This window comes from Oratosquilla oratoria, chromosome 30, assembly GCF_046742065.1.
Source record: "Oratosquilla oratoria isolate Oo_2021 chromosome 30, ASM4674206v1, whole genome shotgun sequence".
NCBI lineage: Eukaryota > Metazoa > Arthropoda > Malacostraca > Stomatopoda > Squillidae > Oratosquilla > Oratosquilla oratoria.
In genome coordinates this window covers 11,332,142-11,355,617 of record NC_134806.1, presented here as the reverse complement: position 1 = coordinate 11,355,617, position 23,476 = coordinate 11,332,142, and the positions used below count along the sequence as shown (strand labels likewise).

At 39.6% G+C, this 23,476-nt stretch overlaps 1 protein-coding gene across 24 annotated transcripts in view; it reads left to right on the top strand.

Moving 5' to 3' along the window:
• The window catches only part of Cadps (calcium-dependent secretion activator 1), a 1,142,346-nt gene that overhangs the window by 854,158 nt on the left and 264,712 nt on the right, over window positions 1–23,476 (top strand). For 19 of the 24 annotated variants that reach the window (XM_076212572.1, XM_076212575.1, XM_076212566.1 and 16 more), the window contains 2 exons: window positions 7,275–7,414; window positions 23,467–23,476. The exon at window positions 23,467–23,476 is cut by the window's right edge and continues 178 nt beyond it. In XM_076212572.1, coding sequence (XP_076068687.1) covers window positions 7,275–7,414; window positions 23,467–23,476 — 150 coding nt within the window. The remainder of the gene's footprint in view (window positions 1–7,274; window positions 7,415–23,466) is intronic. The other 5 variants (XM_076212567.1, XM_076212586.1, XM_076212585.1 and 2 more) reach the window with 1 other exon arrangement.

The window sequence follows — 23,476 nt, the reverse complement described above, 5'->3', positions numbered from 1 at the left end:
TGGTTATTGATGACAAACAGGAACAAAATAATAATTATATAAAAAGGCATAAGAGGGTCTGGGAGTTTTCCAACCAGTACCCAAAGGTTTGGGTCTTTAAATGTGCATGGATGTGGTACAGATGAGAGTAAGAGGGGGTCGCTGAATTCATGAAGCGGCCTTGCTGTAGATGTGCTGTGTCTTGCGACACTGCTTCTGACCCAGGGCAGTGGACAGGATGCAGGGATGACCCGTCACCCAGGAGGTGCCAAGATAAGAGGGAGGGAGGGGGTGGAAGGGAGTGGAATATATAGGAAATGGAATGGGTGGGAGTGGTTTCTATGGCTTTTTCTTTGTGGCTACCCCCCATGTAGGGGGAAAAAGCCTTTGGTATATGTATGTACGTATAATTGAGATAGATAACTTAAATCAACCAAAGATGAGAATGGCAACCATGAACATGATATTAAAAATGCAATAGAAGATATAGCTAAAACTGAAAATTAAATTAGAAAAGAGGGAGGGTGAATGGGAGTGGAGTATGCGGGGATGAAATGGGTGGGATTGGATTTATACCTTTGACTTTGCGTACCTCCCTTGTAAGGGGGAAAAAGCCCTTGGTGTATATGTATGTATATATAAAGATTAAATTAAAACAAGAAAAAAGTGACTGGTGATTTGAAAAGTAAATTGAGTGAGATGATATCAAAGGAATCATATAGAATAGAACTTAAGGAGTCTGGGGTATTGGCTGCATGTTGTTATGGCAAAGTAGAATGCAGTTGATACTTTAGGGTCTATATGGGGCGCCCCTATGGACCAAAGCCACACATCATTTTGTCTGTTATAGAGGAGGACTCTGCTCACAGAGAAATTATGAAACTTTTATTATACTGCTACTGTCCCTCCATTATGCTGTCCCCCAACCCCTTGTTGCTGTCCTGTACCAATTCTCTGAATTTCATTTCCTTGTTTCGCCTACCCTGTGGTTGGGGGAAAAGAATGCCGCCACCAAGTATTCCCACTTGGATCATAAGAGTCGAGAAAAAGGGGATGGGGATTAGGACCAGGCATCCTTCTCCCTGTAGCCCCACAGGAGACATTCCTAAAAAAAGTAAAAGCATAAGAGGGTCTAGGAGTTTTCCAACCAGCACCCTAAGGTTTGTGTTTTTTAATGTGTGTGGATGTGGTACAGATGAGAGTAAAAGGGAAGAGATAGGTAGTATGTTTGTGAGAAGAAAGATGGATGTGTTGGCTTTGAGTGAAACTAAGTTGAGAGGGAAGGGCGAGTGTGAGTTTGGGAGTGTAGTTGGGAGGTTCTCAAGATTGAAGAGAGGGTGAGGGAGAGAAGGGGTGGCTATACTAGTAAGTAAAGAGATAGGTAAATGTGTAGTGGAGTGGAAGGAGGTTTCTTCAAGGATAATGTGGATGAAGGTGAAACTGGGAAAGGAGATGTGGGTTTTTGTAAGTGCATGTGGGCCTGGTAGTGAGAAGAGTGTAGGAGAAAGGGAGGCTTTTTGGATAAATTTAAATGAGTGCATAGAAGGATTAGGGAAGAATGTCAATGTAGTAGTATTGGGAGACCTTAATGCTAGGGTAGGAAATTAACCAATTGACGATGTGGTTGGGAAATGTGGAGTTCCAGGAAAGAATCGTAGTGGAGAGTTGATGGTGGAGATGTGTCTAGAAAGAGAGTTGATGATAGCAAATACAGTGTTTCGGAAGAAAGTCAAACATAAGTACACATGGGAGAGGGTGGTGGATGGAAGGGTGGTAGATAGAGCATTAATGGACTATGTAGTGGTAGATAGGAGTATAATAGGAAGAGTTAAGGATGTACATGTGCTAAGGGGAGAGAGTGGGGGAATATCAGATCATTTTTTGGTGGAAGGTAAGTTGAGAGTGGAGGATAGATGGAGAAAGGAAAAGGACAAAAGTTAGGGAGGTGCTTAGAGTGAACTCTTTAAATGAAAAGGAGAAGGAGTACAAGAAGAAGTTAAGAGAGGAGTGGATGTGAAGGACAGTAGAGCTAGGAGTGGAGGAGGAATGGGGATGGTTCTAGGAGGAAGTCACAAAGTGTGCAAAGATGGTGTGTGGAACAAGAAGGATGGGAGGAAATAGAAGGAAAGGTAGTGAAGGGTGGGATGAGGAAACAAAGAAGGTTGTAGAAGAGAATAAGCGAGCTTTCACAGATTGGTTACAAAATAGGATGAGGGAGTCATAAGAGAGGTACAAAGAAAAGAGAAGTAAAGAACAAGGTAAATGAGGCAAAGGGGAGAGCAGATGTGAAATGGGGTAAGAGTATTATTAGATAATTTTGAAAGTAATAAAAAGATGTTTTCGAAAGAAATTAAGAGAGGAAGAAGAGGTAAATCAAGTAGAGAAGAAAAGGTAAAAGGTGCAGATGGAGAGATGATAATGGAAGAGAAGGCAGTAAGGGGAAGATGGGCAGAATATTTTAGGGAGTTGCTAAATGTGAAGGAGGATAGGGAAGGAAAGATAGTTGCAATGGGAAGTGCCAAGAAAATGACCGTGATGAGTGAGGAAAATGGAGGAGAAATAAGGAAGGATGAAGTGAATGCAGTTGTAAAGATGATGAGAGCAGGTAAGGCACCTGGTCTAGATGGATGCCATGCAGAATGTCTAAAAAAAGGAGGTACAGTGATGGTGGACTGGATGGTGTGGTTATTTAATGTTTGCCTGAGAGAGGGTAGAGTGCCAGAGGACTGGAGGAGTGCCTGTATAGTTCCACTTTACAAGGGAAAAGGGGACAAGTGTGAGTGTAGTAGTTTCAGAGAGATTAGCTTGTTAAGTGTAGTTGGGAAGGCTTATGGGAGGATCTTGATTGAGAGGATTAGGAGAGGAACAGAGAGAGTAATTGGCGAGGAACAGTGTGGATTTAGGACAGGTAGAGGTTGTGTAGATCAGATCTTTGTGGTAAGACAGATATGTGAGAAAACTATAGGAAAAGGTAAGGATGTTTTTTGGGGTTTTTATGGATCTGGAAAAGGCTTATGACAGGGTAGACAGGAAGGCACTGTGGGAGGTTTTGCAGATATATGGGATAGGAGGAAAGCTTCTAGGAGCTGTCAAGAGTTTTATGAGAGTAGTAGAGTATGTGTCAGGATTAGAAATGGAGAGAGTGGTTTGAGGTAAAGGTGGGACTTCGTCAAGGATGTGTTATGTCACCCTGGCTGTTCAACTTGTACATGGATGGGGTGGTGCAAAAGTTAAATGCAAGGGTGGTGGGTCAGGGATTGGAGATGGTTAAAGAAAATGGAGAAAAGTGGGAGGTGAGCCAGCTGTTGTTTGCGGACGACACTGCATTTGTAGCAGGATCAGAGAAGGGATTGAGAAAGTTGGTGACAGGGTTTGGGAGAGTGTATGAAAGAAAAAAGCTGAAGATAAATGTGGGTAAAAGTAAGGTGATGAGATGTACAAGGGGTGAAAGTGGCAGCAGATTGGAAGTAAGCATTAAGGGAGAGCGACTGGAGGAAGTGGATAGTTTTAGATACTTGGGTGTGAATGTGGCAGGAAAGGGTGGAGTGGAGGTGGAGGTAGAATGTAGATTGAGAGAAGCGAGTAAATGCCTTGGTGGATTGAAAAGTGTAATGAGGAATAGACATTTGGGAATGGAGGCTAAGAGGAGAATGTATGAATGAGTGATTGTGCCAACAGCACTGTATGGGGCAGAAACATGGAACATAAAAGAGGAAGAGAGGAGTTTGAATGTATTTGAGATGAGGTGTCTGAGAAGTATGATGGGGGTTACTAGGCTAGATAGAGTGAGAAATGAGGAGGTGAGGAGAACAGGGGTGGTAAGGGAGCTGGGAGATAGGGTGGATGAAAGAGTATTGGGATGGTTTGGACACATGGAAAGAATGAGTGAAGAAAGACTAGTAAAAGAGGTATGGAAGGCAGATGTGGAGGGAGTGAGCATGAGGGGGCGACCTAAGATGAGATGGATGGATGGGATGGAAAGGGCTTTGGGGAAGAGGAGAATATTTGTTGAGGAAGGATGGGAGAGGACAGAAGACAGGGGTGAATGGAGAATGGTTGTATATGGATGATGATGTGATGCATGAGGTGGAATGGGTGGGGGGATGGGGGGGTGAGGTAGTATGTGTGAGAAAAATTTGACGCAGCCCAAAGGGATTTCTCCCCGTCTTCTCCTCTTTTGCATGTGGGGACAGAGAGGAGAGATCACCAATTTAATGAAGCAGCCTTGCTGTAGATGTGCTGTGTCTTGCGACACTGCCTCTGACCCAGGGCAGTGGACAAGATGCAGGGATGACCTATCATCCAGGAGGTACCAAGATAAGAGGGAGGGTAGAGGGTGGAGGGAAGTGGAGTGTATTAGGGATGGAATGGTTTTTATGCCCTTTTTCTTTTTGGCTACCTCCCTTGTAAGGGGGAAAAAGCCTTTGGTATATGTATGTAAAAGAAGAGAAATTTAGATTGGAAGACAGTGTGAAGCAAAGTAATAATAAGGTTTGGAAAAATGAAGAAATTATTAGATATCAAACAAGGACAGAGGAACAATTACAGATACAAAAATTTATAGGACTGAAAATAAGAAGGAAAATGTCTAGAAGTAGGTGATAAGGGTACTTGAAAGTAGAGAAATATTGATAAGTGAAGTGGTATACAATTTTTTTTTATTAAAGTAATAGGATGACAAGAGGAAAATTTACCAGTTAGAAAAGAATGATAAATAAAACACAGAAAACAAAGGAATTAATACAAACATGGTAGGAAGATATGTACATGGAGGTGTAATACCACTAAAAGTGTAGTTCAAATCACAAAGTTTTATGAATGAATTGATGAATAAAACATGGAAACTAGCAAGTACATTATTGATAAATTCAAGAATGGTTGAGTAAGAAAAGAAACAACGAAGGAAGAGGGAAAATAAGGAAATGGTAGAAGCTAAGGAATAAATAAAAGACAGTGTTTTATTGTAGAGTAATAGATCAGAAAATGCAAAATTACAAAAGAATCCAGTAGAGAACATAAAATGATAGGTTTGATTTGATATATGAGGTGTATGGTGTGTGAATGCCTTAGCCTAATTGGCACATAAGGCTCCACTTCCAGCAGCTTTGCCTGTTGTTACTTCCTCTTGTGAATTATCATATGATCCAAATCCTCCAAAATTTGAAGTTATCTGGACTGCTTGCAATGTGTGTTGCCATCCACTGGGTCAGGTGAAACTTCTCTTGGTTGTTAGCACAGGTAATGGTTGACAAGTACTTGTTCATTTGTTTTCTTGTATGTCTTCAAGAAAAAAATATATATCCACTAATTGTTCTCTACACTTTTTCATCATCCATTTTGAAATCCTAACTGACCCTGAGACCTTTCTCATTTCCAGTTTCTTCAGGAACTTAGACATTTAACTTATTTCTTCTGTCAGGTCATGTATGATGTCTTCATTTTCTAGACCATTTCCTCCCTCAAACTCCTCTTCTGTATTTTCCCGCAAATTCTTATTGTATATTCAATACTTAATGGAAATTTTCATTAGTCATTTGAGCTTACATTCCTGCTTCTTCATATACTACCCCTTCAACTTTAACTTAGATATTCTTTTTCTTTGTTTCAGCCTTCTATTCACAAATTTGAAGAACAGCTTAGGTTGATCATTTGTCAACTACGTACTTCTAAAATTTCTTTTTCTCTTCCCTTTGTACACTTGTATATTTACTTTTAGCCCATCCATATTCTTCATTTGTCTTGTTAGTTCTTTTTTCCACCTCCCTCATGTCTTGTCTCCTTTTTGTTTTGCTAATGCTCCTTTTTTCAGCCAATCCTTTTTTCTTCTCTCCCATTCAGCACATATTTTTCCACTCCAATATTGTAAATGTTCATGAAGGTGTACCACTTCTTCTCTTTCTTTAGTTTCACTAAACTCCTTTTAATCTACTTCTTCCACACATTCTTTCAGTAAAACAAAGTATGTCTTTTCACATCTGTTTCTTCCTTATCTGCATATTTCCTCTCATATTTTTCTCTTCCACACCTCCAGCATAAATTCAGGAGCCATATGATCACTTTTATCTATTGGGCACTAGAAATTTGGTGTTTCAATCACTTCAGGTTCCTTGGTATTAAATCCTCTTTCAGGTGTATTTTTGCCTTTATATCTTGTTGGATCCTCCACCCATTGTTCACTGCCATGTTCAACAGTATGTTGCTCAGGGATTCTTCACTTCTATCTGTCTCACATTAATGCCATAATACCTCTCCATAATTAAAGTTGCTCATCAGTTATTAATTCTTTGTATTCCTCGTCATCCCATGCTCCTGTTTTTGGAGGGATGTATGCCACTGCAATGTCTTTTTCCACCCCCCACTTGTAATTTTTGTGTTCCTTATCTCACCCATTCCTCCCACCTTCACATCTTACACCTTGATGCTTCTTTTCACTGCCATCATCATGTCTCCCATTTTTCCTCTCCTGCTCCACCCTCATATGTTATACTTTTCCCCACCCACCTGAACATCATTATCTTTTTCTTTAGATAGTCATTTATTTATAATTTTGCTGATATTGTTCTGTGTTTATTTTCATAGGCTATTTTTAATCTTTTTTATGTGTATGTGTTTGCATATTGTGTCAATGCAGTACTCATATACAATTAAGATACTCATTTCCTGCTTCTTCCCTCTTGATCCTCCCCCTATTTTTTTAATTCAGTAAAGATAAAATTTAGTTGTGCCATACATGATCAGAAATATTGCTTTTGAAGCTTTAAGCATTTCTGCTTTTCATTGTCTTTTTTTTTTCTTTCTTTTTACTAGCAAAATTCACCTTTTAAAATCTTTCATTCCTGTAGTTTTATGTGCTTGTTTCCCATAAATCTACAACTATTTACTAAAGTCCTTATTTGATGCTTAAGTCACCATATACTTTTTTAAATTAGTAAATATTCAAATTGTGAATTATTTTACCCAGCAACTAAATATTTTGATTAATTATGATATGAGTTAGAACATTGATTTTCATTATATACAAGCCTTAAGTGGATTTTTATCGCATACAACCTGAAATTGGTCCCAAACCAAACATATAACTCATCGCTTTACCCTCCTTACCTCCATATCCATCACCTATCACGACCTACCACCGCCTTCCATGGTCAACACCTGCAATTGCCTTACCTGGTCGACTGTCAACCATTCCGTTTCCTCGTCAACTGCCAACAATTAACGTTATTCATCATGGTGAACTTCTACAATCATGGTAATTGGTCTCCTGTCTACAATTACGATTCATATCCATCCTGGAGCAGACGCAGACAAAGCGAAGAAGCACGGAATGGATGAATACATACAAGCGGACCCTGTACGGTTTGAGCACCATGGCCTCTTCAAGCATCTGCAATCCCTAACACTAGAGTATCGGCTAAATGATGCATACTGTTCTCTGGTAAGTCCTACAACAATAATTTAAATTTATCTATATAAGACTGGTGCATAAATTTATATGACACAAATTTAAGGTTATATGGGTTTTTGGTTTAAAACTACTAATCTTATTTACTCAAAGCATTAAGACCCATTCACTTGTTACCTTCTTCAAAACAGGCTCATTTCCAAAGCTGTATAAAATCATCCAGCTTCAATTATAACAAAGCCTAAAAGTCATTATGATAGAAAAGGGATTAATTGAGATATCCTTAACCCTGTTCCTGTGCTGCCTTTCCCTTACCTTAATAAGATCAAATTGGCTTTAACCAGAAATATTTGTTCCATCAGTCTCTTAATAAATGCAAATTGAATATTTTGTAGATGTATATGATAATTTCAGTGTGTGACTGTTTTTCATTGCTTCAAATTTGTATTTATGTTCTAGTATTACTAGATATTTCCACTTCATCCAAGCTGTTACATTCCCTAATTAAATGTAGTTTCAAGAAAATGTAGGAAAATAAACTGCCCCAGATATGACTATTACACAGAGGACACAGAGCACCTTACTATGCCCCACACTAACAATTCCCAGACAAGAGCACAAGATCTCTTATCCAAGTGACTTATGGTTCTAACCAGAGACTGTTGCCAGTTTCCTGGAGGCTGTAGGTCTTTTGCAAGAGAGACCATGGACAACAGATTGATTAATTGTAGGAAAATATGTTTATAGCTTCACACTCTCTTCCATAAGTTTCAGCTCCATGATATCAACAGTGTAATGTCACATCATTATAAACACATATTCAAAGAAAAGTACAAAGAAAGAATTAATATGTACCAAAAAAAAGAAACAAAAAGAGATTTGTATAAAATGTTGGTTCAACAAAAGGTGTAGTGAGGCTAGCCAGGAGAGACAAAGCCTGGAAAAAATGGAAAAAAGATAGAAAAACATCTAAAAGGCAAACATATGTAAAACGTAGGAACGAATATGTGAATATATGCAGGAAAAAAAAAGAGAATATGAAAGGGATATCATAGACAAGTGTAAGGATCAACCTAAACTCTTTTACAGATATATAAATGACAAACTAAAGGATAAGCATGAAATAGTGAAACTGCGTGAAGGAGATAAAGAATGCATAGATGACACAGAGGTGGCAGAAGTTATGATCAGACATTTCAGGTCTGTTTTTACAATTGAAGGCTCACAATCTTGGGAAAATGGACAACAAGAAAGATCACCCATGATGAAAGAAAGATAACACAGAAAGAAATAAGAGACCAAATAAAAAACCTAGATGTCAGAAAATTGCACGGACCAGATGGAATTGCAAATTGGATACTGAAAGAGTGTATAGATGAACTGACAAACTATATAAGATAATTGACTTCTCACTCAAAGAGGGAAAGGTACCGCAAGATTGGAAAGATGCAAATATAGTACCAATATATAAAGGAGGAAATAGGGAAGATCCTATAAACTTCAGACCAGTATCCCTCACAAGCACAGTAGCAAAAATATGCGAAAAGGTCATCAGGAACAAATGGACCAAACACTTGGAAGATAACAAAGTAATAAACCCCAAACAATTTGGCTTTAGAAGTGGAAGATCGTGCACCACAAACCCAATCTGCTTTTATTCGAGATTAATTGAGATAATACCAGAAAGGGATGGATGGGCAGATTGCGCTTTCTTGGATTTGCAGAAAGCATTTGACAAAGTACCACACAAAAAATTAATAAATAAAATTGAAAAAATAGGAGGAATTCAAGGCAAACTGTTGGAATGGGTGAAGGATTTCTTAACTGGGAGAAAAATGATGATAATGCAAAGAAGGGTACAAAATACAAGCATTCCTTTTCCACATATATTTCACTATTTGTACACTATGGAAATACATGCACTGTCTTGTAATAACACTACTAAAATCTGATAGTACAAACCAAATGAAATTACAGACATGATGGTCACCATAATACACCATAAAGAGAACCAACAGTAATCACTATATTTTCATCTTTCACCATACTCATATTTCATCTATTGGTTATTTTCATTCAATCTATTTTAAACATGGGTCTTTCACTGTTCACATCACATTAGTTTGAGGTAGTTCTGGGGTAGATAGGAACAATACACAAATCAATGAGGGGAAAGACAACTCCCCTCAGGCAGACCTTGCTTTGGAACTCATGAACCTAACCTGCTTACCCTCAGATCAGGCATACCACATTGCCAAACATACAATTCATGCCCTCTCCACACAGAACAAGTCTGTGTATCTATATGAAACTAATACATACTACAATTTCTGCTTAACCTACAATCACCTTTGTAACACTATCCCCTGCCTACAAAACAGTCAACCTTACTGGCTTACAAACTTAAGAAAACATGGTAGTAGAAGACATATTTGAAAAAGTAGGTAACTTGGCAAGGAGTGAAAAGTACAATAAGATATGGATAAAAAGAGAAATGAGTATTGAGGAATTAGAAAAAGAAAAGACACTAAGAGATGAAGCAAAGGGAAAAAATGTGAAGAGAACAGAGACAGAAAGCAAGGAATTCCATTGGAGAGTAATCGACATGAGACTGAGGAAATGGTACATCAGAATGGGTGAACCAAAGACAGAAGAAAAAAAAATGGAGAAAGAAGAAAATTGAAAGTGGCCTATACTAACATCGACAGATTAATTTCAGGACTGAATGAACTTAATGATTACCTGTTAGAAAAAAAACAGACATAATGAGAAATGTGGAGACTAAACCAAGGGGCAAAATACCATCCATCGATGTTGGACATGGACTATACAATTACTGGATTAAAAACAGACAAGAAACAGGGAGGAGGAATCATGTTCTTGGCCAAGAAAAACTTGAATGTGACAAAAATTGCAGAGGGCAAAGGTAATGTAGAACTGATCATGATAAAAGTTGAAGACAAGAACATGAAAAGTAGAAAGTTTGTGGTGACTTGTGCCCCCAAAAACGAATGCTTGGAAAGAGAACGAGCGTACGAAAATGCTAGAAGATACAAGGCAATCATTAAATGAGATACTAATGGGCGGGAGTAATCTGGTAATTATGGGGGACTTCAAATGCAAAGAAATTTGTTGGGAAAACATGACAGTGCGAGGAGGAGACGACTTGTGGGTAAATGTACTACTGGATATGACCATGGAATACACAATGACTCAGTGGGTCAGTGAAAACACCAGATACAGAAATAACGAGCCGTCAAAATTAGATTTAATATTTACAACAGAACCTGAAATTGTGGATAAAATCCAATACAAGACACCAATTGGAAAGAGTGACCATATACTCATTGAAACTGAACTAAAGGAAGAAATATACATGGAGAGAAATGAAAAGCATAGGAAAGGAAGATTGATGTACAACAAAACAGACTTTGCAAAACTAAAGAAATTCTTCCAGAATGCAAACTGGGAAAATTTTTACATGGAAGAGACAAAAGTGGATGAGAAATGGAATATCTTGATGGATAATTACAATGAAGGGATAAATAGGAACGTACAAAAAACAGAAGCAACAGAGAGTGTACATTAAATGCTGGTTCAACAAAAGATGCAGTGAGGCAAAAGATAGAAGGGACAGAGCTTGGAAAAGGTGGAGAAAAGATAAAAAACCTGGAAAATGACAAGTCTATATAAACTATAGAAATGAGTATGTTAAAGTGAGAAGAGAGGAAAAGAGGAACCATGAAAAGGATATTATAGATAAATGCAAAGAGCAACCCAAGCTATTCTATTAATATGTGAATGGCAAACTTAAAAACAAGCAAGAAATGGTGAAACTATGCCAAAGGAATATAGAATACACAGAAGAATTAGAAATGGCCAAAATCATGAATAATAACTTCAAATCTGTCTTCACTAGAGAGAAAGCACAATATTGGGACGAAGGTAATGAAAGGCGATCTCCCCCCATGAGCGAGATAACAATAACACAAAAAGAAATATTAGAACACCTATCAAACCTTGATGTCAGGAAATCACATGGCCCAGATGGAATTGCAAATTGGATTAAAAAAGAATGCAAAGAAGAACTAACAGACAAAATACATAACATAATAAATTGCTCACTCAAAGAAGGAGAAATACCAAAAGACTGGAAAAATGCTAACACTGTACCAATATATAAAGGAGGAAACAAGGAAGAACCAACTGACTATAGGCCAGTCTCACTAACAAGCACTATAGCCAAAATTTGTGAAAAAATCAACAAGAATAGATGGGTAAAACACCTGGAAGACAATATAATAAACCCAAGACAATTTGGGTACAGACAAGGAAGATCATGTACCACAAAATTAATATGTTTCTACTCAAGATTAATAGACATGGTGCAAGAAAGGAATGGATGGGCTGATTGTGCCTTCCTGGACTTACAAAAAGCTTTTGACAAAGTACCACACAAAAAATTATTAAGTAAACTGGAACATATAGGAGGGATACAAGGGAACCTACTAAAATGGATGGAGAACTTCCTGATCGGTAGAAAGATGAGATTAGTGCTCAGAGAAAAATATTCAGATTGGAAAGAGGTAATCAGTGGAGTACCACAAGGATCTGTATTGGCTCCAATAATGTTTGCTATTTATTTGAATGACATGGATGATAATGTGAAATGTTACATGAGCTTCTTTGCAGACAACGCCAAACTGTTAAGGAAAGTAAAAACTGAAAAGGATTGCGAATCACTGCAGGAAGACCTTATATATATACCTAGAAAACAACACAATATTTCTTATTTGAGTGAGTTGTGGGCCAGTCTAGTGGCTGTTGCTGGTAACCTAGTGTTAGGCTGATAGTCTGCCCCATGTTGGGCAGCCAAATGTTAGGCTGGTTGAAGGCAAACTGATGGAGAGAGAGTTGGTTTTATTTAGCAATGAATGTTGAGCACCAGTGAGGGGGAGACAATGAGATGGCAAGGGAGGTGACAAATATGTTTCAAGTCATGTCCCCAGGTGATCAGCTTGTGAGGGAGCAAGGGGGGAGGTGAGAAAATGGGAGCAGTGAGCCAGGCTTACATATGGTGCTCTGAGGCGATCTGAATCTTTGGTGTTGGTTCATTCTTTATATATATGGGCAGGTGACCCATGGTCCTAATTACCATGAGGTCAAGTGTGAGGTGAGGGAAGTCAGATGCAAAAACATTCTCAGGCTGCTGACTCCCTTAGACAAAGGGTATGAGGCAGGTATCACACATGAGCTCCTTCAAAAGGGCTTTGTGGTGGTCAAGTGGCAGACCCTGACACTGGTTAGTCATTTGGCTGGTAGATACTGGTATTGCACCTGTGTTTCCTCAAGGAGGCTTTGTGATGTCTCACATGGTAGTGGATGTGAGCGTGTCCCATAGGATATTTTGTGGGTCAGTAAGGTCGTAGGACGGCCAAATGGAGGTGAGGACGGAACTGAGGACTACTAACACCTGGAAACCATGGGTCTCCTGCAAGAAAGAAATGAGGCAATGAATTGATTTATTTATTTTATTCACTTAGTCATATACAGGGTTGGAGCTGTGCAGTTGGGGTCTCACCTCTTTGCCCACACTTATGAGACTTTGTCATAAATTTATTTATTTTGTTGACCTGGATTATGATAGGAAGAGTTAAGGATGTACATGTGCTAAGAGGGTGGGGGAATATCATAATTTTTTGGTGGAAGGTAAGTTTAGAGTGGAGGATAGATGGAGGAAAGGGACAAAAGGTAGGGAGGTGCTTAGAGTGAACTCTTTAAATGAAAAGGAAAAGAAGAAGGAGTACAAGAAGAAGCTGAGGGAGGAGTGGGAGGGAGTGAAGGATAGAGTAGAGCTAGGTGTGGAGGAGGAATAGGGATGGTTCAAGGAGGGAGTCACAAAGTGTGCAAAGATGGTGTGTGGAACAAGAAGGACAGGAGGAAATAGAAGGAAGGGTAGTGAATGGTGGGATGAGGAAACAAAGAAGGTTGTAGAAGAGAAGAAGCGAGCTTTCACAGATTGGTTACAAAATAGGACGAGGGAGTCATATGAGAGGTACAAAGAAAAGAAAAGAAGTAAAGCAAAAGGTAAAGGAGGCAAAGAGGAGAGCAGATGTGAAATGGGGTAAGAGTATGACAGAAAATTTTGAAAGTAATAAAAAGATGTTTTCGAAAGAAATTAAGAGAGGAAGAGGAGGCGAATCAAGTAGAGAAGAAAATGTAAAGGTGCAGATGAAGAGATGATAATGGAAGAGAAGGCAGTAAGGGGAAGATGGGCAGAATATTTTAGGGAGTTGCTAAATGTGAAGGAGGATAGGGAGGGAAAGATAGCTGCAGTGGGAAATGCTAAGAAAATGACAGTGATGAGTGAGGAAAATGGAGGAGAAATAAGGAAGGATGAAGTGAAGGCAGTTGTTAAGATGATGAAAGCAGGTAAGGCACCTGGTCTGGATGGATGCCATTCAGAATGTCTAAAAAAAAAAAAGGAAGTACAGTGATGGTGAGGTTATTTAATGTTCGCCTGAGAGAGGGTAGAGTGCCGGAGGACTGGAGGAGTGCCTGTATAGTTCCACTCTACAAGGGAAAAGGGGACAAGTGTGAATGTAGTATTTTCAGAGGGATTAGCTTGTTAAGTGTAGTTGGGAAGGCTTATGGGAGGATCTTGATTGATAGGATTAGGAGAGGAACAGAGGGAGTAATTGGTGAGGAACAGTGTGGATTTAGGACAGGTAGAGGTTGTGTAGATCAGATTTTTGTGGTACGACAGATATGTGAGAAAGCTATAGGAAAGGGGAAGGATTTTTTTGGGCCTTTATGGACCTGGAAAAGGCTTACGATAGGGTAGACAGAAAGGCACTGTGGTAGGTTTTGCAGATATACGGGATAGGAGGAAAGCTTCTAGGGGCTGTCAAGAGTTTTTATGAGAGTAGTAGAGCTTGTGTCAGGATTAGAAATGGAGAGAGTGAGTGGTTTGAAGTAAAGGTGGGACTTTGTCAAGGATGCGTTATGTCACCCTGGCTGTTCAACTTATACATGGATGGGGTAGTGCAAGAGGTAAATGCAAGGATAGTGGGTCAGGGATTGGAGATAGTTAAAGAAAATGGAGAAAAGTGGGAGGTGAGCCAGCTGTTGTTTGCGGACAACACTGCGCTTGTGGCAGGATCGGAGGAGGGATTGAGGAAGTTGGTGACAGAGTTTGGGAGAGTGTGTGATAGAAGAAAGCTGAAGATAAATGTGGGTAAAAGTAAGGTGATGAGATGTACAAGGGGTGAAAGTGGCAGTAGTCAGGAAGTGAGCATTAAGGGAGAGCGACTGGAGGAAGTGGATAGTTTTAGATACTTGGTTGCAAATGTGGCAGGAAAAGGTGGAGTGAAGGTGTAGGTAGAATGTAGATTGAGAGAAGTGAATAAATGCCTTGGTGGATTGAAAAGTGTAATGAGGAATAGACATTTGGGAATGGATGCTAAGAGGAGAATGTATTTACCTAGTTGTATTTTGCGGGAAGGGGAGCTATGCTCGTGATGTCCCGCCATTGTATCTTGCAGTGTCTAGTTTGTTTTTAAACTCATGAATGGTTTTTGCGCATACTATTTCATTATCCAGTTTGTTCCAAGTGTCCAAAACTCTATGTGGAAAACTGTTTTTCTTCAGTTCTCTTCTATAGCTTTGTTTTTTGATTTTCTTCCATGTCCTCTTGTGTTTCTTTTGTCCCAGTTAAGTAAGTTCTCTCTATCAAGTATCTCTGTGCCTTTCATGGTTCTGTAGATGGTCAATAGGTCACCTCTCTCTCTTCTTTGCTCCAGTGTCGGTAACACCAGTTTAGTCAATCTCTCCTCGTATGATAGGTTTGCAAGTGCAGGTGCCATTTTTGTAGCTGCTCTTTGGATTCTTTCTATTTTCTTTATATTCTTTTTGGTACTGGGGGACCACAATGTCGCCGCATACTCTAATCTAGGCCTTATCAATGTAACCAATATTTTTTTTATCATGTCTTCGTCCAAGTATGTAAATGCCACTTTTATTGATATTAGCAAGTTGTAAGTCTCCCCGACAATTTTGTTAATCTGTATATCATAGGACAAGTCGTTCGTGATAATTACACCTAAATCTTTTTCGGATCCTACTTTCTTTACTTCCTTGGTTCCAATTGTGTATTTTCCTGATATTCTGTTTTTGCTTTTTCCAAACTCCATTATGCTACACTTCTTAGTATTAAAGTCCACTTCCCATTTCTGACTCCAGTTCCATACCCTATTTAGGTCTTCTTGCAGTGCATCACAGTCCTCATCAGTTTCTACTTTCCTTAACAGTTTGGTGTCATCAGCAAAGAAAAGAAGCTCATGTAGCAGTTCACGTCCTCGTCCATGTCATTCATATAGATAGCAAACATTATTGGTGCCAGTACAGATCCTTGCGGTACTCCACTGATCACCTCTTTCCAATCTGAATATTTTTCTCTAAGCACTACTCTCATCTTTCTACAAGTCAGAAAGTCCTCCATCCATTTTAGTAGGTTTCCTTGTATTCCTCCTATGTGTTCCAGTTTTTTTAGTAATTTTCTGTGTGGTACTTTGTCAAAGGCTTTTTGCAAGTCTAGGAATGCATGAATGAGTGATTGTGCCAACAGCACTGTATGGGGCAGAAACATGGAACATAAGAGAGGAAGAGAGAAGGAGTTTGAATGTGTTTGAGACGAGATGTCTGAGAAGTATGATGGGGGTTACTAGGCTAGATAGAGTGAGAAATGAGGAGGTGAGGAGGAGAACAGGGGTGGAAAGGGGGTTGGGAGATAGGGTTGATGAAAGAGTATTGGGATGGTTTGGACACATGGAAAGAATGAGTGAAGAAAGACTAGTAAAAGAGGTATGGAAGGCAGATGTGGAGGAAGTGAACATGAAGGGACGTCCTAGGATGAGGTGGATGGATGGGGTGAAGGGGGCTTTGGGGAAGAGGGGAATGTCTGTTGAGGAAGGACGGGAGAGGACAGAAGACAGGGGTGAATGGAGAATGGTTGTATATGGATGATGTTGTGATGCATGAGGTGGAATGGGCGGGGGGATGGGGGGTGAGGTAGTATGTGTGAGCAAATTTTGACGCAGCCCGAAGGGATTTCTCCCCGTCTTCTCCTTTATGCATGGGGGGACGGAGAGGGGGGTTGCCGATTTAATGAAGCGACCTTGCTGTGGATGTGCTGTGTCTTGCGACACTGCTTCTGACCCAGGGCAGTGGACAAGGTGCAGGGATGACCCGTCATCCAGGAGGTGCTAAGATGAGAGGGAGGGTGGAGGGGTGTGGAGTGTATTTAGGGATGGAATGGGTGGGAATGATTTTATGCCTTTTCCTTTTTGGCTACCTCCCTTGTAAGGCGGAAAAAGCCTTGGTATATGTATGTGTGTATGACCTGGATTATATTTTCATCCAACTTGTTCTATGGATCCATACATCTATGTGGAAAGCTAAACTTCTTGACATATATTAACTGTGTGTATTTATTTACCTAATTGTATAAACAGGATAGAAGCAATGCTTATAGGGTCATGTCTCCTGCTCTCCAATCTATCAGCTTCAGTTATATTGCCTTCTAAGCTGTTCCAAGTATTTATGCATCTATATGGAAAACTGTATTTCTTCACATCTTCCAAAGGTGTGGTCTTTCTTAATTTGTTCCCATGACTTCTTAAAGCCCTCCCATTCTTAATCAAGAGATCTCTTCTGTCAGTGCAGTCTATCCCCTTTAGTGACTTAAATACTATAATCAGATCACCTCTTTTTCTTTGATTTTTCAAAGTTTGCAAACCCAGTGGTTTTAGTCTTTCCTCATATGGTTTATCTGCCACGCTAGGGGATCAATTTGGTTACTGCCCTTTGTATTCTTTCAATCTTGCTTATATTGTTCACTTTATATGGGGCTCATACCAGTGATACATTTTCCAGTCTTGGACAGATTAGGGTTTTGATGAGTGTTTTCATCATCTCTTCATCCATTTAGTGAAAAACCACTTTAATCTTCTGCAGTAGTCAGTACATCTCTCCCACAGTCCTGCTGATATGTCTGTCTTTTATTTTTCTATTGTGAGTGTATGTGTGTATTAACTTAGTTGTATTTACCTAGTTGTATCTTATGGGAAGGGGAGCTATGCTCATGGTGTCCCATCTCTGTATCTATATCTAATTTGCTCTTAAATTCTTGTATTGTTTTTGCACACACTATTGTTTCATCTAGTATGTTCCATACATCTACCACTGTGTGTGTGTATTTTTTAACTGATATTTACCTAGTTGTATTTTGCAGGAAGAGAGCTATGCTCGTGGTGACCCACTATTGTATCTTTCCGCATCCATTTTTTTCTTAAAGTCACTGTTTCTTTATTCAATTTGTTCCAGATATCTATCACTCTGTGTGGGAAGCTATCCTTTTTCAGATCTCTTCTATAACTGTCTTTCTCTAAGTGTAGTATGTTAAACGTAGGGCTACACAGCCCCGAAAATAGATACAGCTTAGAGAAAACCGAGTGCAGGAGAGACTTGGGAGTTCTAGTGAGTCCGGATTTCAAAACCAGGAAACGGTGCATTAGTGCCAGGAATAAAGCTAACAGAGCATTAGGTTTCATTGCTAGGACAGTAACGAATAGAAGTGCAGAGGTAATTATCAAACTCTATCTAGCGATAGTTAGACCCATCCTTGACTATGTAGTACAGTTTTGGTCTCTGTCCTATAGAATGGACATCAATTCACTAGAATCAGTACAGAGAAGAATGACCAAAATGATACAGGGACTCAGAAATTTGTCTTATGAGGAGACGCTTAGGCACCTTAACTTTCACTCTCTGGAAAGACGCAGAGTGCGGGGTGATCTAATAGAGGTGTTCAAGTGGATCAAAGGCTTTAACAAGGGTGATGCAAACATTTCATTTTAAGTACAGTTATATTTCTCCTTTCTGCCTCCCTTAAATTACAAGTCTCCACCACATATAACGTAGTAGGCACAATCACCCAAGAAGATGGCGGGGCAAACTGTGCCTTCCTGGACTTTTAAAAGGCATTTGATAAGGTACCACACAGAAAATTGCTATATAAACTGGAAACAATAGGAGGCATACATGGAAAACTATTGAATTGGATGGAGGACTTCCTACATGGAGTGGTGCTCAGAGACAAATATTCAAAATGGGAAGAAATGAGTAGTGGCGTCCAACAGGGGTCAGTACTAGCTCCGATAATGTTTGCTATATATGTAAATGACATGGACAAAGGTATTGAAAGTTACATGAACTGCTTTGTGGATTACGCAAAATAATTAAAGAGAATAAACTCAGAAATAGTCTGTGACTCATGACAGAGTGATTTGAACAAAGTCTCAGAGTGGAGCAAGTGATGGGAGGTAGAATTCAACATCAAGAAGTAATTGAATTTGGAAAAAGCAAGAAGAGAATATCAGGACAGTATAAAATTGATGGAAAAGAAGTAAAGAAAATAAATTCTGAAAGGGACCTACTAAGTATTTCAGCGCCTTTGACCCATCGTTTTTCGCTCATATTTCCGAAATAACCATTCACATCAGTATGATATATTAGCACAGCCTAATCAAACCCTGCCCTAATTTTTTACGTTATAGTGCATTCACAAGTGTATTTAATTACGGCGTTTACTCTTGATATTAAGTGTGTTGTAGCCGACACCCGTGAAGTAAATCTAACAGGTGAAGTCAAGACGTCATCACAAACTACCTCGTGTATCCTAACTTCACTTGTTCGATTTACTTCACGGGTGTCGGCTACGACACATTTAATATCAAGAGTAAACACCGTAATTAAATACACTTGTGAATGCACTATAACGTCAAAAATTATGGCAGGGTGTGAATTAGGCTGTGCTTATATACCATGGTGATGTGAATGATTATTTCGGAAATATGAGCGAAAAACTATGGGTCAAAGCCGCTGAAATACTTAGTAGGAGTAATCATCACCAAAGACATGTCGCCAGATAAACATATAAATATAATAGTTGGAGAAACATACAATTTGCTGAGATCAATAAAGGTGGCCTTTAAATACCTGGATAAGGAAATGATTAAGGAAATATTACAAACACTGATAAGGCCAAAACTGGAATATGCAGTGCTGATATGGTCACTCAGTACAATAAAGAATATAAGAAAATTAGAAAGAACACAAAGAGCAACGACAAAGATGGCCCCAACACTTTCAAACCTAACATATGAACAAAGACTGGCCGAACTGGAATTGCCGACCCTGGAACAAAGAAGAGAACGAGGGGACCTACTAACCATCTACAGAACTATGAAAGGTAAAGAACGCCTTGATAGAGAGGATCTATTAAAGTGGGACATAGGAAAAACAAGAGGACATGCAATGAAACTCAAAAAAGATAACTACAGAAGAGACCTGAAAAAAGAACAGCTTCCCACACAGAGTGATAGATATATGGAACAAATTGGATGGAAAAATAGTGGGTGCAAACACAATACAAGAATATAAGAACAAACTTGATCTTGTGAGATGCAAAAATGGGTCGCCACGAGCATAGCTCCCCTTCCCGTATAATACAACCAGGTAAATACAACTAAGTAAATTAAATCTTTATGCATCCATCCGCAGATACCTATTTCTCATAACAGTTTAATTACCCCCAAAAATTTATTTTCTTCCCTCACTGTCAAGTTTACCTCTACCCCCTCTCCTTCATTCCCTGCCACATATGCCTGTAAATACTTGAAACTGTCCACTTTCTCTAACTTCTCTCCTTTAAAACTGACTTCCAGCTTCCAATTTTATTTTTTGTATATCTCATCACCTTGCTTTAGTCCACATTTACTTTCAACTTTCTCCTATCATATGGTTAAGTTAACACCTCCTGAAGATAGCCAGTTAAGGCTGAAAGACGTCGAGAGGAAAATACTACAGACTTCAGTACTCTACTAAGAGATCTGCATCCAGATGACCGCACATTGGTGCGCAACATAGAAAAGAAATTCTATAAACAGAATAATGCTATTGGACCTGTTGACTTTAACAATGCATGCATTATTAATGGCCTACTTCCAAAATATTTACTATATATATATATATATATATTTATTTCCCTTTTTATCTCTGACCACCTCTCACATTTTTCTCATCTCCTGGTGTTCCCTTTTATTTTTTATTCTCAGCATCTATTCCCCACCCTTTTCCTTCTCCACTTTTCCTCTACCCTCTGTTTCCCTTGTACCAAAAAATTATCTGACACTCCCCTACTCTCCCCTGAAAGCATGAATGTCCTGAACTCTTCCTATCCCTCTTTGGATATCACTACTTCATCTATTGAAACCCTATCAACCATCCATCCATTTACCACCCTGTCCTATCACTGTATTTGATATTGTCAACTCTCTTTCAAAATACATCTCCAACATCCATTTTCCTTCTCACAAACAAACTGCCAGTCTTTTCCTTTATACATACATATACCAAAGGCTTTTTTCCCCTACATGGGGGGTAGCTACAAAGAAAAAGGCATAGAAACAACTCCCACCCATTCCATTTCCTATATATTCCACTCCCCTCCACCCTCCTCCCTCCCTCTTATCTTGGCACCTCCTGGATGACAGGTCATCCCTGCATCCTGTCCACTGCCCTGGGTCAGAAGCAGTGTCGCAAGACACAGCGCATCCACAGCAAGGCCACTTCATAAATTTGGCGACCCCCCCTCTCCATCCCCTCATGCAGAAAAGGAGAAGACGGGAAGAAATCCCTTTGGGTTGTGTCAATTTTCTTCTCACACATACCTCCCCACCCCCCACCCACTCCCCCTCATGCATCATAGCATCATCTATACACAACCCCTCTCCATTCACCCCTATCTTCTGTCCTCTCCCGTCCTTCCTCCACAGACATTCCTCTCTTTGGTAATGCCCCTTTCACCCCATCCATCCATCTCATCCTAGGACGCCCCCTCATATTCACTCCTTCCACCTCTGCCTTCCATACTTCTTTACTAATCTTTCTGCACTCATTCTTTCCATGTGTCCAAACCATCCTACCACCCTTTCATCAACCCTATCTCCCAGTTCCCTTTCCACCCCTGTTCTCCTCCTCATCTCCTCATTTCTTTCTCTATCTAGCCTAGTAACCCCTTTTCCTTTATGCTCTCATTTATACAACAATGCATATTAAATTACCCAATTTTCAGGGTTCTGGTTGGAGCTCTCCTTTCTGATCCTATTATGCCTTGACTTTTTGTAGTATGAACATACAGAAAGCAAAACCCCCAGTTCCATCACTCTGTCCCATGTTTTCATATTTCATAACACACTGTGAGATACAAAGAGGGGACACCACAAGTATAGCTCCCCTTCCTGTAAGATACAACTAGGTAAATACATGGGAAGATGAATTCTTTCCCCCACTACCACAGGGGCAGGAAGAGATTGTCATGCGAGTGGCAAAAGACAGTTTTAAGGGAATGAAATAAAGAAGGGACAGCTGTAGTACAAAAGTAACATTATTCTTCTATGAGTAGAGATTTTAACCTAACATAGACAGATTATGTGTGGCTCCAGTTTGCATGGACACCCCAAAACAGTTCCTAAAATATTGGCTGCTTGTTACCATGCAGTAAATCCCCCAGAATGCACCAAAATCACCCCAATGGACTGTACATAAGAATCAAAATCCCTTCATAGAACACTATGTGAAAATGACAGGTGTATAGTTTTATGCTAGAGCCCTTAACCGTACCCACCCATTCAATTTTCTTTATGCAAATGCAGTCAACTGACAAAAAAAAAAAGCTGCAGCATACTACTCAAACATTGACTACAATCTACTAGTAGCACCAAACAATACATCCATAGAAAAGCATATTCAGACTCAAATTGCAACACAAGCACTTCAAGATATACCACTAAACTCCTTACTCCTTGAAGCCCCTCCAGACATTAGCCCTACAGAAAAATCCCACCCAAGAGAACCAAGAACCACACTTGCATGACTATTCAGGTCATTATCCAGTACTAAAACAGTACCAACACAGAATAGGCCTGGCCACAGAAACGAACTTGCCACAGAGAAGACACTGAATATCTCGTACTACACTGCTGCTCCCTAGTCTTACACAGACAACAAAATATTCCCTCCTTGAGTGACTAATGGGCCAATTTAGTGGCTGTTGCCAGTTACCTGGGAACCATGGGTCTCCTGCAAGACCTAGATATGGACCAAAAGGTCTCCTGTCGGTATGCTTCGCCTTTGTAAATCCTTTGAAATCAGGGGCAATGGTTTGATTGACTGAATGGATGTCATTTGATTTCATTACTATTATTCAGTGATTTAGTCATCATTTCTCTTCAGAAAATTATAATATTCAAATAGTTGCTTCAGGTTTCACCAAATGGAAAACCTGCAGTTCTACAGTGGCTAACAATGGTCCTCAGGAAAGAAACTTTGAACATTTATCTGTGTTGTGTTGGTGTGGGACTGTTTCTATGTCTCTTACTTCTTACTGGAAGTAGTTGAAGGAGTGTGAAGTAGCTGGTTATCAGCCCTCCTCATGTAAAAAGTGTAAGAAATGCAGTTGAAGTTGGTAGAGAGAGATTTTAGCCTCCAGACTGGGCCCAATATCTTATGGATTTTGAAAATGGTTTGCAGGACCATTGATGAGTACCAGTGGTAGTCCTGCAAGATGGACAGCAAAGCTGTCTATTTCTAAACCTGTCACCCACTTTACTTCTATCAGGAGGTGTAGCCCTCAGGGGCTGACACTCTGTCTCTGGACTAGAATCTCAAGGTTTCTATCAACTTTAGCAGTATTTCCTACACTTTTTCACACATGGTGACTGCTCCCCTTCCCCCACCACTTTCAGCCAATGACATAGAAACAGTCCCGCCCTGTTACAATACAGAGAATTCTTCAAAGATCCTCCCAGATAAATCATGAGAAGGCCTGAGGACCCCTGCCAGCCAATGTGGGGCTGTAGGTCTTCCATTTAGTGAAACTTGAGGCAACAATTAATAAATTAATTCCATAGCTTGCATCTGATAACTTATCTTGATGTACTCATACAACTAATGTCCATTTTCAGGGATGGTTCA